A 15,880-nucleotide genomic window follows, 5' to 3' on the forward strand; every position below is an offset into this window, starting at 1 on the left:
TCACCCCCAGGCCCCGCCCCAGCCCCAGGCTCCGCCCCCAGCGCCCCCCAAATGGACGACAGCTCCCTGGAGGCTTCTCCTTTACTGGCAAAGCCCGAAGTTAAATGGGGGGGGATGACCACAGCAAAAATGAGGGGCTCAGAGGGAGGACGCCATGATGCTGGAGACGCCTGTGGGAGAAGGAAGAGAGTGAGGCGGGTGTCATGGGTCTCCCCAAGGTGTGGGGGGGGTCTCCCCGTTCCCCAACACCCACTGTCGAAGTCGATCTTCTCCACGATGTTCTTGGGTTTGATGCTCTCCTCCTGGTTGCAGATGAAGATCCGCCCAGGCTCCGGTTCCGTCCACCCATATTTGCTCATCCAAACCTTCAGCTGAGCCTCTGGAATAGGGGGGAGATATGGGGGGGCTTCAGTCCCCATCCCACCCCCACGGCCCCCTCCCCAAACTCTCTGGTCACCCCCTTACCTGAGAGGTCCCCCAACATCTCAGCCAGCAGCCAGCGGTCGATGTGCTGGTAGGTGATCCCCACCACGTGGCAGATGACTGCGGAAGAAGACCCCACGTCAGCCGTCGGCCCCCCCCAACTCCCTCCCACTTTGTGCCCCCCAGGGCCCCCCGAAACTTCCTCACATTTCCTTACGGAGTCCTCGAAGCCGGTGATCCCATCCAGCAGCTCCATGTTCTCATCCAGAGCTTGCTGCAGAAGGCAGGGGGGGCATCGTTAAGATCCCCGGGGGGGGGCAGATAATGAGAGCTGGGGAGTGCCCTGACTCCTCTTAGATTTGGGGTGCCCCCCATCCTGAGCAAGACTCACCCAGAAGGACTGGAAGTGGCAGGTCTCCAGCAGCTCCCCCAGGTAGAGGATCTGCCTGATGGGCCTCTCCTCCTGCTGTGGCCAGGGGGGGTCAAGGAAAATGTGGGGAGAGGGGCCCAGAGCTGCACCCCACCCACCTCTGCAGCTGCTCCCCCAAATCAGCCACCCCCCCCACCAAGTCCCTAAATTCATCTCTCCAGGTCAACAGCCAGATGGTGAGGGGTCCCATGGGGTGAACCCCCCCACCAGGGAGGACCGGAGGGGCCTGAGGGGGGAGTTTGGGGACCAGGGTGGGGGGAGAGGTTCAGGGGCTGGAGGTGGGGGGAGTGGGTTCAGGACCCCCCTGGCTGTGGGGTGGGGATACGTGAGCCTGGTCGATCATGCACTTGCAAAGGGTGAAGTCGGTGTGTGGGAGGTTGGTCAGGGCCTTCAGCAGGATTTGGGCGGTGACGGTGGTCTGGAAGAAGGCGGGGTTGAACTGGTACCTGTTGGGGGGGGGGGGGGAAGGAGATTGGTGATGTGGCATGTTCCTCCCCCCTCAGGACCCCCTCCCCCGCCCCCCCGGCCCCACTCACAGCTTCAGCACGGCCAGGTTGGCCTCCAGGTCGTAGGCGTTCTCCTTGGCCTGCGTCTCCACGTAACGTTCCAGCGTGGCCAGGTTCTCGGGGTTGTACCTGCGGGGAAGGGACGGCCGCACCCCACCGGGAAACCCGCCCCCCACCTCGTTACCGTCCCGCGGACCACCCTCAGCCCGGTACCGAGCCCTGCCGACCCCAACACACCGTTCCCGGGGTCCCCTCAGCGCTCCAGGTCACCCCCAACCCCCTCCACATCCTCCCTCCGGTCCCCCCGCCATTACCGGCCCATGAGCCGCCATTACCGGGCCAGGAACCGGCCCCGGGGCCCGGTCCACACCCCCCCCCCCTCGTCGTCCCCGCTCGATACCCCCCGTCCCCCTCCCACCCCGGGGGCTTCCTCCCGCCGTCCCCGCCCCGCCGGTACCGGTCGATGCCCCGCAGCAGTTTGCCCACGTTAGCCCGCATCTGCTCGAAGAGCGCCATGATCCACGGTATCGTCGGAAGCGGAAGGGTGGTACCGGCTTTAGGCGGTCGGAGTAACTTCTGCTTCCGGCGCGGGCCGTCGCCGGGCACGACGGGACGGTGGAGGACTCGACGAGGGGGAGGGTGAAGGAGCGGTGCGCAGGCGCAGAAGGAACCGAGAGAGGGGCGAGGCGGATGCGTGTTCTACCCAAATGGCCCCGCCCACACATACAGGCCCCGCCCAACAGCGCCGGGCCACGCCCACAGCGCCTCTTCCCAGTGCAGGCGCGGGGTGTCGGCCTGGTCTGACTGGGCCAAACTGGGGCCACACTGCGGGGGGGTGTGTGTCAGTACGGGGCGGGGGGGTGTCCTACTGGGATGGACAGGGCCGTACTGGGGGTGGAGGGAGGGTCACACTGGGATGGACTGGGCCGTACTGGGTGCGTGGGGGGGTCACACTGGGATGAACTGGGCCCTATTGGGGCTGGAATGAACTGGACCTTATTGGGGCTGGAGAGGGGGGTCACACTGGGATGAACTGGGCCATACTGGGGTGGAGAGGGGGATCATACTGGGATGGACTGGGCCATGCTGGGAGTGGAGGGGGGGGTCACACTGGGATGAACTGGGACATACTGCGAGTGGAGGGGGGGGGGTCACACTGGGATGAACTAGGCCATACTGGGGGTGGAGGGAGGGGTCACACTGGGATGAACCGGGCCATACTGGGAGTGGAGGGGGGGTCACACTGGGATGAGCTGGGCCATACTGGGGGTGGAGGGGGGGGCACACTGGGACGCAGTGGGATACACTGGGGTGCGGGAACGGGGGAGGGGGGGCCAGATGGGCCACACTGAGGCCAAACCGGTCTTTTAGCATGGGCTACTGGGATCATACTGGGGGATTGCACTGGGCACGACGTGAGGCTGAACTGGGCCCAGACTGGGGGGGGGGGGCGGGGGGAACACGCTGGTCTCAAACCGGTGCCCCCACCGTCCCCGAAACCAGGGCGGGGGGGGGTGGGGCAGCACCCGGATGCCTGTGTCCCCAGTGGGCCGTGCCTCAGTTTCCCCTTCCGCCGCGGTGCCTTCTGGGGGGCCGGCGAGGGGGGTGGGGGTGTGTGTGGGGGGGACACCCGCCACCTCCCGCCACCTCCCGCCGCTCGGCCTCGTACCGGTGGGCGGGGGGGGTGGGGGTGTGTGCCGAGGGGTTTTGGGGGGGTGGTGGTTGGGGGGGGGGGCCGCCGACATGGACCCCCATCACCTTCGCATCTCCACCCGGGACCCCCAGGAAGATTTCGAGGTTCTGCAGCGCCTGGGCGGCGGCACCTATGGGGAGGTCTATAAGGTGATGGGGACCCCCCCCCCCAAAAGAAAATAATCATGGGTCTGGGGTTTGGGGGGTGGTGGTAGGGGTGGGGGTGGGTGACCCCTGTGACCTCCCCCCCCCAAAAAATATTGGCCCTGGAGTACGGGGGACCCCGGCATCCCCACCTGCACACCGGGGTCCTTGGGTGGGGGGTGGGGGGTGGTGAAAGGTGCCCCCCTGCCTGCAAAGGGACCCCCAGTTCCCCCCCAGTGCTCCCAGTTCCCCCCCAGTGCTTCCAATTCCCCTCCAATGCTCTCAGTGTCTGCCCCAATGCTCTCAGCCTCCCCCCATGCTCTCAGCCCCCCCCCATGCTCTCAGCCCCCCCTTGCTATGCTCCCAGTTCCCCTCCAGTGCTCCCAGTTCCCCACCCTGGTCCTTCCTGCTGGTACCCGCAGCCCCAGGGGACCCCCCCCCCCTCGCCGCCTCTACCGGAGACATGAGGCCCTGACACATCCGGCACTGGGGGAACTGGGAGGCACTGGGAGGCACTGGGAGGCACTGGGAGGTACTGGGAGGTACTGGGAGGCCTTGATCCGCTGTCTCCCCTCTCCCCAGGCCCGCAGCAAAGCCTCGGGCGAGCTGGCCGCCATCAAGGTTGTCAAGATGGAGGCAGGTGAGGGGACCCCCCCCGCGGGGACCCGGTGTCTGGGGGACCCCGAGACCCCCTGAGATCCCCAATACCCCAAATACCCCTTGCGACCCACCCATTACCCCCTGCGGCCCCTTAATACCCCCCCAATACCCCAGATACCCCCTGGGAGCCCCCCCCCCAATACGCCAGATACCCCCTGGGATCCCCCCAGGACCCCCCCAATATCCCTCGGGATCCTCCCAGGATGCTCCAGGACCCTCCCAGGACCCCCCTGTACCCCTCGGGACGCCCCTGGGACTCCCCAGAACTCCCTCAATGCCCCTCGGGATCCCCCTGGGACTCTCGGGACCCCCCAGGACAGCCCAGAACCCCCCCAGTACCCCTCAGGATCCCCTGACACCCCCCCAGGATACCCCAATACCCCTCGGGACCCCCCAGGACCCCCCAATACCCCTCGGGATCCCCCTGACACCCCCCCAGGACGGCCCAATACCCCTTGGGACCCCCCAGGACAGACCAGAACCCCCCCAATACCCCTTGGGACCCCTTGGGACCCCCCAATACCCCTCGGGATCCCCCTGACACTCCCCCAGAACCCCCCAATACCCCTGGGGATCCCCCTGGGACCCCTGGGGTGTCTCCCCCGCCCCCCACGCAAGCCTTTGCCCCCCCCAGACGACGACCGCGCCACGCTGCAGCAGGAGATCCTGATGGTCCGCTCCTGCCAGCACCCCAACATCATCGCCTACTTCGGCAGCTACAGCTGGTGAGGGTCCCCCAACCCCCCCCCGAAGCCCCCCCAAATCCCCCCACCCCCCCAAATTCCCCCCAGCCCCCCAAACCCCTCAAATTCCACCCAAATCCCATCAACCTCCCTCCTCTAAACCCCCATTGCCCCCCCCCGACACCCTCTGTGTTTCCCTGGTGCCCCCCAAATGCCCCCCCCCCGGTACCCCAATCCCCCCCCCCCCAAGCACCCCGTTAACCCCTTCCCCCCCGCGTAGGTGCAACAAGCTGTGGATCTGCATGGAGCTGTGCGGGGGGGGGTCTCTGCAGGACATCTACCATGGTACGGGGGGGGAAACTGAGGCACGCCGGGGGGGATGGGACACATGAGTCCGGGCACCCCCCTCCATCAGCCAGCTGTGGACCCAAGCGTCTGGGCCCTCTACTTTTGGGCTGAGAACCCCAATTTGGGGGTTCCCCCATTCTTGGGGGGGGGGGTGTCCTGGATGCCTGGGTCCCCCCGCTGAGCCCCCCTCCCTGCAGTGACGGGACCCCTCTCGGAGCTGCAGATTGCTTATGTCTGCAGGGAGACCCTGGAGGTGAGTGGCCCCCCCCCCCCGGCCCCCCCGGGACCCCCCCCGGGACACCGCCACCCCCCCCTCCCCGGGGCTGACCCCCATCCTCATCCTCGCAGGGGCTCTCCTACCTGCACTCCCAGGGCAAGATCCACCGGGATATCAAGGTAGGGGGGACAAGGAGGGGGGAGGAACAAGGTGGGGGGGCACACACATTGGGAGGGGGTGTCACACAGTGGGGGGGCTGGGGGGGGACGCACTGACCCCATCCCTTCACTGCAGGGAGCCAATATCCTCATCAATGACAGCGGGGAGGTGAAGCTGGGTGAGTGCTGGGGGGGGGACAGTGGGGAATTGGGGGGCTGTTTGGGGGGGCAATGGAGAATTGGGGGGCTATGGGGGCTGGGGGGCAATAAGGAATTGAGGGGCTATGGGGGGCTGGGAGCAATGGGGGCAGTGGGGAATTGAGGGGTAAAGGGAGGACTGGGGGGGCAATAAGGAATTGGGGCATAAAGGGGGGGCCGGGGGTGCTGGCGGCAGCTGGGTGTCGGGGGGGGCCCTTGGATGCCTGGGGGAGCAACGGGGTGAGGGGGGGCTGGAGCCTGGACGCCTGGGTCCTCTCCCCTCCGGAGAGGGGGGTGTCTAGGTCCTGGGGGGGGGGGTCTCCAGGACCCCCCATCCCTCATACCCCCCCCCCGCCACCCCCCCAGCCGACTTTGGGATCGCGGCGCAGATCAGCGCAACCTTCGCCCGTCGGATGTCCTTCATCGGCACCCCGTACTGGTGAGGGGGGGTCCGGGGAGGCACGGGGGGGGTCCTGGGTGGTGGTGGGGGGTCAGTTCCACACTGCCCCCCAACCCCTCCTCCCCGTGCCCCCCCCCACCCCCAGGATGGCCCCCGAGGTGGCGGCGGTGGAGCTGAAGGGGGGGTACAACGAGCTCTGCGACATCTGGTCGGTGGGCATCACCGCCATGGAGCTGGCCGAGCTGCAGCCCCCCATGTTTGACGTGCACCCCCTGCGGTGAGCGGGGACCCCTCCCCACACATCCCCCCCCTCCCCTGGCACCCATGGGTGGGGAGGGGTCCCCCTCACATGCCCCTCTCCCCCCACCCCAGGGTGCTGTTCCTGATGTCCAAGAGTGGGTACCAGCCCCCCAAGCTGAAGGACAAGGCCAAGTGGTGAGTGGGGGGGCTGGGGGGGTCGGACCCCCCCCCACCCAACAGGGTGGAGCGGGTTCCCTCAGCCCTCACCGTGTCCCCCCTCCCCCCCCCAGGTCCCCCTCCTTCCACAACTTCATCAAGGTGACCCTCACCAAGAACCCCAAGAAACGGCCCAGTGCCGCCAAGATGCTCAGCGTGAGCCCCCCCGGGACCCCCAAACCAGGCCGGGGGGGGGCGACTCCCCCCCCCCCCCCCCCCCCCCCCGCTCCCTGTCCTGTCCCTGTCCCTGGTGCCAGCCCTGCCCCCTGTTGTCCAGCCTCGTCCCCCTCCTGTCCCCATGTCCCTCTCCCTAAATGCATCCCTGCTCCTCATCCCTATCCCATCCCCATCTCCATCCTCATCTTCATCCCTATCCCATCCCTGTTCCCATCCTGTCCTTATCCTGTCTCCATCCTCTTCCTCATCATCCTCATCCCCATCATCCTCATCCCCATCCCATCCCCATCCTCATCTTCATCCCTATCCCATCCCTGTTCCCATCCTGTCCCCATCCTGTCCCCATTCTCATCATCTTCATCCCCATCCCGTCCCCATCCTCCTCCTCATCACCTTCATCCCCCTCCTATCCCTGTCCCCATCCTCATCCCCAACCCATCCCCGTCTTCATCCTCATCCCCATCATCCTCATCCCCATCCCATCCCTGTCCCCATCCTCATCATCCTCATCTCCCCCGTCCCCATCCTCATCCTCATCATCCTCATCCTCATCCTGTCCGTGTCCCCATCCTCATCCTCATTCTCCTCCCCATCCCATCCCTGTCCCCATCCTCCCTCTCTTCCTCATTCTCATCCTCATCCTCATCCCGGTCCCATCCCTGTTCCCATCCCATCCCCATCCTCATCTTCATCCTCACCCTGTCCCCACGTCCCCTCTCCCCGTCCCCCAGCACCAGTTTGTGGCCCAGCCGGGGCTGAGCCGGACCCTCACCCTGGAGCTACTGGAAAAGCTCCGGGACCCCGAGCGGCTCCTGGGGGGCTGCGACCCTGAGGAGGAGGAGCCCGAGGTGGGGCTGGGGGCATTGGGGGGCACTGGGGGGGGGGCAGAAGGACTGGGGTGGGCTGGGAGCACTGGGGACGGACTGCGGGGGATGAGTGGGGAGAACTGGAAGTGCTGGGAGGGACGGGGCGGGGCACTGGGGCCACTGGCGTGAGGGATGCAGGGCACATGTTGGAGCACTGGGGGGGACTGGGTGTTGCTGGAGGGAACTGGGGGCACTGGGCTGGGTGGGACTGGGAGCACTGGGTGTCTTACAGGGACTGGACTGGGGGGCACTGGGCAGAGGCACTGGGGGGCATTGGGGGGGCAGAAGGACTGGGATGGGCTGGGAGCTCTGGGGCACAGAACTGGGAGGGACAAGGTGGGACACTGGGGAGAACTGGAAGTGCTGGAAGGGATGGGGGGGCACTGGGGCAACTGGAGTGAAGGATGCAGGGGACATGGCGGGGGCTGGGGGGACTGGAGGGGACTGGGTGTCACTGGAGGAGACTGGGGTCACTGGGCTGGGGGGGACTGAGGAGCTGGGGTTGGCTGGGGGGGACTTGGACCACTGGGTATCTTATGGGGACTGGACTGGGGGGCACTGGGAAGGACTGGGGCAATGGGCAGAGGCACTGGGGGGCACTGGGGGGGGGCAGAAGGACTGGCATGGACTGGGAGCACTGGGGAGGGACTGGGGGGGATGGGGAGGCACTGGAGCCACTGGAGTGAGGGACATAGGGGACATGGGGGGGACTGGGGGGCACTGGGGGCACCTGTGACCCCTCGATCTTGCAGCTGCCCCCCCCGGTGCCCCGCCGGATCCACTCCACTCACCGGCCCCTGCCCCCCGGCCGCTGTGACCCCGGCCCCCACTGTGAGTGTGTCCCCCCCCCCCAAGAGTGTCCCCCCCCGTGTACCCATGTCCCCTGTGCTCCCACACCCCCTGTGCCCCCCATATCCCCTGTGCCCCCACAACCCTTACCCCTGTGCCCTCCCCCATCCCTTGTGGCCCCCCACATCCCCTGTACCCCCCTGTCCCCCCCCATGTCCCCCCCATGTCCCCCCCCCATGTCCCCATGCTGTCACCTCGTCCCCACAGTGCAACCCCTCGGTGGGGGCCAATGCTGGCGGAAGGAGGGCAACCCCCCTGCGCACCCGGTATGTGGGACCCCCACCCACATTGGGGGCTGGGGGGGGCTCTGGAGTGGTTGGGGGTCCTTGGGAAGCCCTGGGGGTGCTGGAGGGGGGCTCTGGGGGTCCCTGGGGAGCCCTGGGAGTTCTGGGGGGGCTCTGGAAGGGTTGGGGGTCCCTGGGGATTCTGGGGGCTCTGGGGGTCCCTGGGAATTCTGGGGGAGCTCTGGAAGGGTTGGGGTCTCCCTGGGGATTCTGGGGGTTCTGGGGGGGCTCTGGGGGTCCCTGGGAATTCTGGGGGGTACTCTGGAAGGGTTAGGGGTCCCTGGGGAGCCCTGAGAGTTGGGAGGGGGGGCTCTGGGGGTCCCTGGGGAGCCCTGAGTATTCTGGGGGGGGCTCTGTGGGAAGCCGGGGGGAATGAGGTGGGGCTGGAGGTCCCCTGGGGGGAACCAAGGGGTTTGGGGGTGTCTGGGGTCTTCTGGGGGGGTCTTGGTCCTCCTGGAGGGGCTGGGGGGGGTTCCCCTGTTTGCAGTCCCCCCCCCTCAACTGTCTCCCCCAGGTGTCCTCGGCAAAGCCCGGCTGTGGCAGGAGAGTGGGGGGGTCCGAGGGCAGCGCACGGTGAGAGGGGACGGGAGGGGGGACACAGGGAGTGGGGGGCTACTGGGGGGGGACATGGGGGGCGGACATGGGGGGCATGGGGTTCGAGGGCATACACGGTGAGAGGGGATGGGGGGGGACACAGGGACATGGAGGGGACATTGGATCGTGGGGGGGGACGTAGAGGGTACATTGGGGAGGGGGGACAGGCCGACGGCGGGGGGGCCATGGCCTCATGCCCACCTGCTCGCAGGGACGACACCTCTGATGACGACGACGACTACGACGACGTCGACATGTGGGTGACACCGTCCCCCCCCATATCACCCTGCACCCCCATCCCGTCCCTTGGGTATCGTCCCCCCTCAGCAGGGTGGGGGTCCCCCGTGCCCCCCCCCCGCCATGTATCCCCATCTCACCCTCCTCTCTCCCCCTCCCCCAACAGTCCCAGCCGTGGTGACCCCAACAGGTACCATCCCCTGTCCCCAACCCCAACCTCCCTCCCCAAATTGGGGACCACCGCTGTTCCCCCCCCCCCCGCTGACACTGCGCTCTGTCCCTAGTACCACGCTGCCCCATGATGTGCCGCCCCCACTGCCACCCAAGGTAAGTACCCCCCCCCCAATGGCTGTGGGACCCCCACACCAGTTGGGGACCCTCAGGGTGGGGCTGGGGGCTCCCAGTCCCAAACTGGCAGTGAGGCGGGGGAGACACCAGTCCCAAACTGGGATCCCCAGCCCAACTGCACCGTGCTGAGGAGGGGGTGCCCCCCCACATTGCCTCCCCCCCCCGTGCCCCCCATCTGACCCCTTGTTTCCCCATCCCCTGTCCCCCCCACCAACCTTGGCAGCCCAAATTCCGGACAAGCTCGGCCGAGGGCCCCCCCGAAGACCCCCGCCCGCGGGCCCGGGGACCCCTCCTGGAGCAGCCGCCCCCCCCGGCCCTGGTACGATGCGCCAGCGGCCCCGCGGGGGGGCTCTGCCCCCCGGCCCCCACCCGGGGGGGGCCACTGGCCGCTAGCTCAGGTAGGATGGGGATGGAGTAGGGGCGGGGGAATGGGGGGCAGATGGGGGGGTGCAGGCTGGGGGGGGGGCGGATCTAGGGGTCCCGGAGGGGGGGACACACACTCGGGACATAAGACATCCCCTGACCCCGCTGTGTGTCCCCCCCAGACCCCGTGCTCTGGTCGGGGCCCTGCAGTGAGGACCCCCCCCTGCTGCCCCCCAAGACGGAGAAGAACCGGAGGGCGGTGAGCTCCCCCCCTCCAATCCTGTGTGTCCCCCCCCTTTTGTCACCGACCCCCGTGACCTCTCTATCCCCCCTCCAGGTCCCTGCGGACAACGGGGGGGCCACCCCCAGGCCACACGTGAGTGTCAGGGTTGGGGAGGGGGCTGGTGGGGGGGTGTACCCCAATACCTGCCCCTCCCTCACCCCCCCGGCCCCCCAGGAGGGGCCCCTTTTCCGGAAGGTGTTCGATGGGTGTCCCCTGCGAGTGACGGCCATCACCACCTGGACGCATCCCACCACCCATGGTGGGTTTGGGGGGGGGAGAGGTGGGGGGGGGCATTGGGACACCTTGGGGACATCATGGGGTGCATTGGGGATGTAGGGTGCACCAGGGACATCGGGGGGGGTCATTGGGGACACGGGGGGGCATTGGGGGGTGCATTAAGGATGTCGGGGGGGCAGTGGGGATGTGGGGTGGGGGCATTGGGGGGGCACTGGGGGTATTGTGGGGGGCATTGGGGACATGGGATGGGGTCACCAGGGACATGGGGGTGCATCGGAGACCTGGGGGCATATTGGGGTGAGGGGAGGCCGGGGGGGGGGGACATGGACATGGCCCCTGACCCCATGCCCCCCCCCAGACCCCCACCTCATCCTGGGAGCGGAGGAGGGGATCTTCATCCTGAACCAGAACGAGCCTGAGGCCACGCTGGAGCTGGTAGGTCTGGGGGGGCCTCGGGGGGGGGGCTGGGGAGTCCGGGGGGGGTCCCAGCCTCCCTGACGTCCCCCCCTCAGCTCTACCACAGCCGCACCTCCTGGGTCTACTCCATCGGCAACGTCCTCATGTCTGTCTCGGGTGAGTGTGGGGATTTGGGGGGGGGGGCTGCGGACCCCCAGACCCTCGCTGACCCCCACCCCCACCCCAGGGAAGACCCCCCAGCTCTACTCCCACAACCTGCTGGGGCTCTACGAGCAGAGCAAGAGGGACCAGCGCCCGGGGGTGCACATCTCCCCCCACCGCCTGCTGCCCAGGTACGGGGGGGGGCACCCAGACCCCCAGTCCTGCTGCCCAGGTGATGGGGGTCCCCTGACATTGCTGCCCAGATAATGGGGGGGACCCCAACTCCCTCCCCCCCATCTAACCCTGCTGCCCAGGTAACAGGGACCCCCATCACCCCCCTACCTGGACATGGGGACCCCCCAGCTCTGGGCTGAGCCTGGGAGACACGTGAGGGGCCGGGGTTGGGGGAGGACACCCCGGGGTCCGGCTGCACCCCAGGGGTCCCCATTGTGTCCCTGTCTCCCCCCCCCAGGAAGAACGTCACCTCCATCAAGATCCCCGATACCAAGGGCTGCCGGACCTGCTGTGTGGGTGCGTGGGGAGGCCGGGGGGGTTCGGGGGGGACACACAGTGGGGGCTCAGGGGGGTGTCTGACGGGGTCCTCCGGGTGTCCCCAGCCAGGAACGAGCAGACGGGGTGTCACTACCTGTGCGGGGCGCTGGATGCTGGCGTGGTGCTGCTGCAGTGGTACCAGCCCCTGCAGAAGTTCATGCTGGTCAAGGTGGGGACCCCTGACCTCCCCCGGATCCCCACCCTGTCCCCAACAGCCCCCATGATCCCTGGCCCGTGTCACCAACAGGCCCCATGTTCCTGTGTCCCCTTGTCCTGGGTCACCATGCCCCCACATCCTCGTGTCCCCGTGGTGGGTCCCCGTGTCCCCACGTCCCCATGTCCCCATGGTGGTTCTCCATGTCCCCATGTCCCCATGGTGGTTCCCCATGTCCCCATGGTGGTTCTCCATGTCCCCGTGTCCCCATGGTAGTTCCCCATGTCCCCATGGTGGTTCTCCATGTCCCTGTGTCCCCATGTTCCCACATCCCCATGGTTGTTCTCCATGTCCCCACATCCCCATGTCCCCATGGTTGTTCTCCACATCCCCATGTCCCCATGGTGGTTCCCCATGTCCCCATGGTGGTTCTCCATGTCCCCATGTCCCCATGGTAGTTCCCCATGTCCCCATGGTGGTTCTCCATGTCCCCACATCCCCATGTCCCCATGGTGGTTCTCCATGTCCCCATGTCCCCACATCCCCATGGTGGTTCTCCATGTCCCCATGTCCCCACATCCCCATGGTTGTTCTCCACATCCCCATGTCCCCATGGTGGTTCCCCATGTCCCCATGTCCCCATGGTAGTTCCCCATGTCCCCATGGTGGTTCTCCATGTCCCCACATCCCCATGTCCCCATGGTGGTTCTCCATGTCCCCATGTCCCCACATCCCCATGGTTGTTCTCCACATCCCCATGTCCCCATGGTGGTTCCCCATGTCCCCATGGTGGTTCTCCATGTCCCCATGGTAGTTCCCCATGTCCCCATGGTGGTTCTCCATGTCCCCATGTCCCCACATCCCCGTGGTTGTTCTCCACATCCCCATGTCCCCATGGTGGTTCTCCATGTCCCTGTGTCCCATGTCTCCATGTCACCATGATGGTTCCCCATGTCCCCATGGTGGTTCTCCATGTCCCCATGTCCCCACATCCCCGTGGTTGTTCTCCACATCCCCATGTCCCCATGGTGGTTCTCCATGTCCCTGTGTCCCATGTCCCCATGTCACCATGATGGTTCCCCATGTCCCCATGGTGGTTCTCCATGTCCCCATGTCCCCATGGTGGTTCTCCATGTCCCTGTGACCCCATGTTCCCACATCCCCATGGCTGTTCTCCATGTCCCCACATCCCCATGGTGGTTCTCCATGTCCCCATGTCCCCACATCCCCATGGTGGTTCTCCATGTCCCCACGTCCCCATGGTAGTTCTCCACGTCCCCATGTCTCCATGGTGGTTCCCCATGTCCTCATGGTAGCTCTCCACGTCCCCATGTCCCCATGGTGGTTTTCCATGTCCCTGTGTCCCCATGTCCCCACATCCCCATAGTGGTTCTCCATGTCCCCATGTCCCCATGGTGGTTCTCCACGTCCCCATGTCCCCATGGTGGTTCTCCATGTCCCTGTGTCCCCATGTCCCCACATCCCCACGGTGGTTCTCCACATCCCCAGCACTTTGACTTCCCGCTGCCGTCGCCGCTGCGGGTGTTCGAGCTGCTGGTGACCCCCGGGGAGGAGTTCCCCAGCGTCTGCATCGGGGTCAGCCCCGGCCCCTCGGCCGCCCACCCCGTCCTCTTCCACACCATCAACCTCAACTCCCTCACCTCCTGGTTTGCCCACACCGGCTCCGGTGAGCTGGGCTGGGGGGGGGGGGGCAGGGGGGTCTGGGGGGGCCTGGGGAGCTGGGGATCCTGTACTCTGGCTGGGCAGCTGGGGGGATTTGGGGTCCCTGGGGCAGTTGGGGGACCTGGGGGGGTTTTGGGGTCCCTGGGGCATTTGAGGACACCTTGGGGGTTTGGGGTCCCTGAGGCATTTGGGGGGACCTGGGGGATTTGGGGTCCCTGTACTCTGTCTGGGGGTCCTGGGGGATTTGAGGATCCCTGAGGGATCTGGGGGGACCTGGGGGGCTTTGTGGTCCCTGGGGGATTTGAGGGTCGCTGTACTCTGTCTGGGCATCCTGGGGGATTTGAGGGTCCCTGGGGGATTTGGGGTCCCTAGGGATTTGGGGTCCCTCTGGTCTGTCTGGGCATCCTGGGGGAGTTGAGGGTCCCAGGGGGATTTGGGGTGACCTGGGGGGTTTGGGGTCCTTGTGCTCAATCTGGGGGTCCCTGGGATGATTTGGGGATCACTGGGAGTTGGGGGTCCCCTATGCCATTGAGGGGACCTAGAGGGGAGTTGGGGGGTCCTGTGCCAAGCCTGGGGGGTGTTGGGGGTCCCATATTCTGCTGAGAAGGGTCTATCTGCTGCCTGGGAGGATTTGGAGGGGTCCCTTACCCAGGTTGGGGGGTGCAGAGAGGGGTCGAGACCCCCCCCCTCACTGCTGCCCCCCACCCCACAGAGCCCTCCTGCCCCGGCCCTGTGCAGGTGACTCAGCTGGACAGTGAGACCGTGCTGGTCCTGCTGGACCGTGAGTCCGTCTGTCCGTCCGTCCATCTGTCTGCCCACCTGTCCATCCATCTGTCTGTCATCCCCCCCACCATCCATCCAGGGGGATGTCTGTCTATCCATCTATCCCCCATACATCCCTGCATGCCTGTGTGTCTGTCCGTCAATCCATCCATCCATCCATCCATCCATCCATCCATCTTTCCATCCATCCATCCTTCCATCCATGCATCCGTCCATCCATGCGTCCATCCGTCCGTCCGTCTGTGTCCATCCATCCCTCCATCTGTCCATCCATCTGTCTGTTCATCCTTCTGTCCGTCCGTCCATGGAGGAGGCAAGACGATGGGACAGGGATGCCCTGGCAGGGCTGGGGGTCCCCCAAAGTGGGGGCCGAGGGGGTCCCAGGGTGGGGGGTCTGACCCGTGTGTGTCCCCCCCCAGGGAGCGTGAAGCTGGTGACGCTGCAGGGAGCCCCAGCCCAGGGGCTGGTGGCCCCCGAAATCCCCTTCGATGTGGCTGTGGAGGCTGTGGGTGGGTGTGGGGGGGGTGAGGGGGGCCAGGGAGGGCGGTTGGGGGGGTGCTGGGGGCCGGGAGGGGTCAGGGGGGTGCTGGTGGAAATGGGGGTGCTGGGGGGAAATGGGGGGCACTGGGAGGGAATAGGGCGTCAAAAGGGGTGCTGGGGGGGTCAGGGGGTGCTGGGGGGATTGGTCAGGGGTGCTGGGGGGGGTCAAGGGATACAGGAAGGTGCTGGGAGGGAACTTGGGGGGATCAGGGGGTGCTGGGGGGGTGCTGGGGTCTTGTGGGTGCGAGAGGGGTGCTGGGTGTGCGGGGGGGTGCCTGGGTCTGATTCCCCCCCCCGCCCCCGCCAGCACTGGTCCGCGGCTGCGTCCAGGCCTTCTGGCGCCACGGGGTACAGGTGTGGCAGGTGGGCTCCGCACAGGTGAGCCCCCCCCCCATAGCCCCCCCATAAAACCCCCCATAGCCCCAATGCCTGGGGCCGCAAACCCTGGGGGGGGGGGGCAGAGACACTCCCCCCCCCGACCCTGGACACTGCTGATCCCCGGGGGTGCAGGGGACCCCTTGCATCCCTGGGGACTCCCCCCATATTTGGGGACCCCCCCCACCCCACTCTCACACCCCCCCCACTCTCCCCCCCCCCCCCCCCCAGCTGATCGAGGAGCTGCGGGACCAGCGCTGGACCTTCCGCCTGCTCAGCTCACGCAGGTACAAACTGGGGGAGGGTCCGGGGGGGGTCCTGGGGGGCACACCCACCCCACCCTGACCCCCCCCATCTCGCCCCCCCCCCCATCTCCCCCCACCAGCACCCTGGTCCTGGAGACGCGCCCCACTGACGAGGCCAACGCTTACAGCAACCTCTACATCCAGGCGTGACCCCCCCCCCAGAACGGGGGAGACCCCACGGGGATAGGGGGGGGGACCCCCACCAGCCTGGGCGGCGAGGGCAGGGAGGCTGAGCTGGGCCCCCCCCAGCCAGACCAGCACCCATGGGGGGGGCTGTACCTCATCCCCCCCCAGCATCTCCCTCCTTTTGCTGACATTTGTAATAATTTGCACGCCCAAAAAAACCCTGAAGAGCCCCTAAATCGCTGTGTTGGGGG

At 67.0% G+C, this 15,880-nt stretch overlaps 2 protein-coding genes across 2 annotated transcripts; one reads left to right on the forward strand and one right to left on the reverse strand.

Moving 5' to 3' along the window:
• Positions 1 to 67: 67 nt before the first annotated feature.
• Positions 68 to 1,996, reverse strand: EIF3K (eukaryotic translation initiation factor 3 subunit K). Its single transcript, XM_069777244.1, has 8 exons — positions 1,817 to 1,996; positions 1,390 to 1,488; positions 1,179 to 1,299; positions 815 to 889; positions 631 to 697; positions 466 to 543; positions 254 to 379; positions 68 to 170 (listed from the first exon to the last, which is right to left on the reverse strand). The coding sequence occupies exons 1-8, from the start codon at positions 1,873 to 1,875 to the stop codon at positions 139 to 141; spliced, it is 657 nt and encodes a 218-aa protein (XP_069633345.1). The 5' UTR covers positions 1,876 to 1,996; the 3' UTR covers positions 68 to 138.
• Positions 1,997 to 3,102: 1,106 nt separating this feature from the next.
• Positions 3,103 to 15,855, forward strand: MAP4K1 (mitogen-activated protein kinase kinase kinase kinase 1). The gene is made up of 33 exons (XM_069777261.1): positions 3,103 to 3,201; positions 3,778 to 3,835; positions 4,490 to 4,580; positions 4,819 to 4,883; positions 5,084 to 5,139; positions 5,235 to 5,282; positions 5,398 to 5,440; positions 5,826 to 5,898; positions 6,005 to 6,136; positions 6,232 to 6,294; positions 6,390 to 6,471; positions 7,224 to 7,340; positions 8,111 to 8,189; positions 8,415 to 8,473; positions 9,006 to 9,064; positions 9,297 to 9,341; positions 9,489 to 9,512; positions 9,607 to 9,649; positions 9,894 to 10,068; positions 10,216 to 10,292; positions 10,371 to 10,409; positions 10,491 to 10,575; positions 10,912 to 10,988; positions 11,066 to 11,126; positions 11,197 to 11,302; positions 11,584 to 11,642; positions 11,729 to 11,832; positions 13,327 to 13,504; positions 14,213 to 14,281; positions 14,703 to 14,792; positions 15,131 to 15,201; positions 15,430 to 15,485; positions 15,584 to 15,855. The coding sequence occupies exons 1-33, from the start codon at positions 3,103 to 3,105 to the stop codon at positions 15,651 to 15,653; spliced, it is 2,553 nt and encodes an 850-aa protein (XP_069633362.1). The 3' UTR covers positions 15,654 to 15,855.
• The last annotated feature ends 25 nt before the right edge of the window (positions 15,856 to 15,880 follow it).

The sequence above is a fragment of the Haliaeetus albicilla genome, chromosome Z (assembly GCF_947461875.1).
Source record: "Haliaeetus albicilla chromosome Z, bHalAlb1.1, whole genome shotgun sequence".
Taxonomy (NCBI): domain Eukaryota; kingdom Metazoa; phylum Chordata; class Aves; order Accipitriformes; family Accipitridae; genus Haliaeetus; species Haliaeetus albicilla.

Excerpts from the sequence above, each read along its gene's own strand:
- MAP4K1 (XM_069777261.1), top strand. The coding sequence starts at position 3,103 with ATGGACCCCCATCACCTTCGCATCTCCACCCGGGACCCCCAGGAAGAT. Across the intron at positions 3,836-4,489 it reads GGTTGTCAAGATGGAGGCAG|ACGACGACCGCGCCACGCTG; the intron begins GTGAGGGGACCC and ends TGCCCCCCCCAG. Across the intron at positions 9,650-9,893 it reads CGCCCCCACTGCCACCCAAG|CCCAAATTCCGGACAAGCTC; the intron begins GTAAGTACCCCC and ends CAACCTTGGCAG.
- EIF3K (XM_069777244.1), bottom strand. The coding sequence starts at position 1,875 with ATGGCGCTCTTCGAGCAGATGCGGGCTAACGTGGGCAAACTGCTGCGG. Across the intron at positions 544-630 it reads CGAGGACTCCGTAAGGAAAT|TCATCTGCCACGTGGTGGGG; the intron begins GTGAGGAAGTTT and ends CTTCTTCCGCAG. Across the intron at positions 171-253 it reads GGAGAAGATCGACTTCGACA|GCGTCTCCAGCATCATGGCG; the intron begins GTGGGTGTTGGG and ends CTTCTCCCACAG.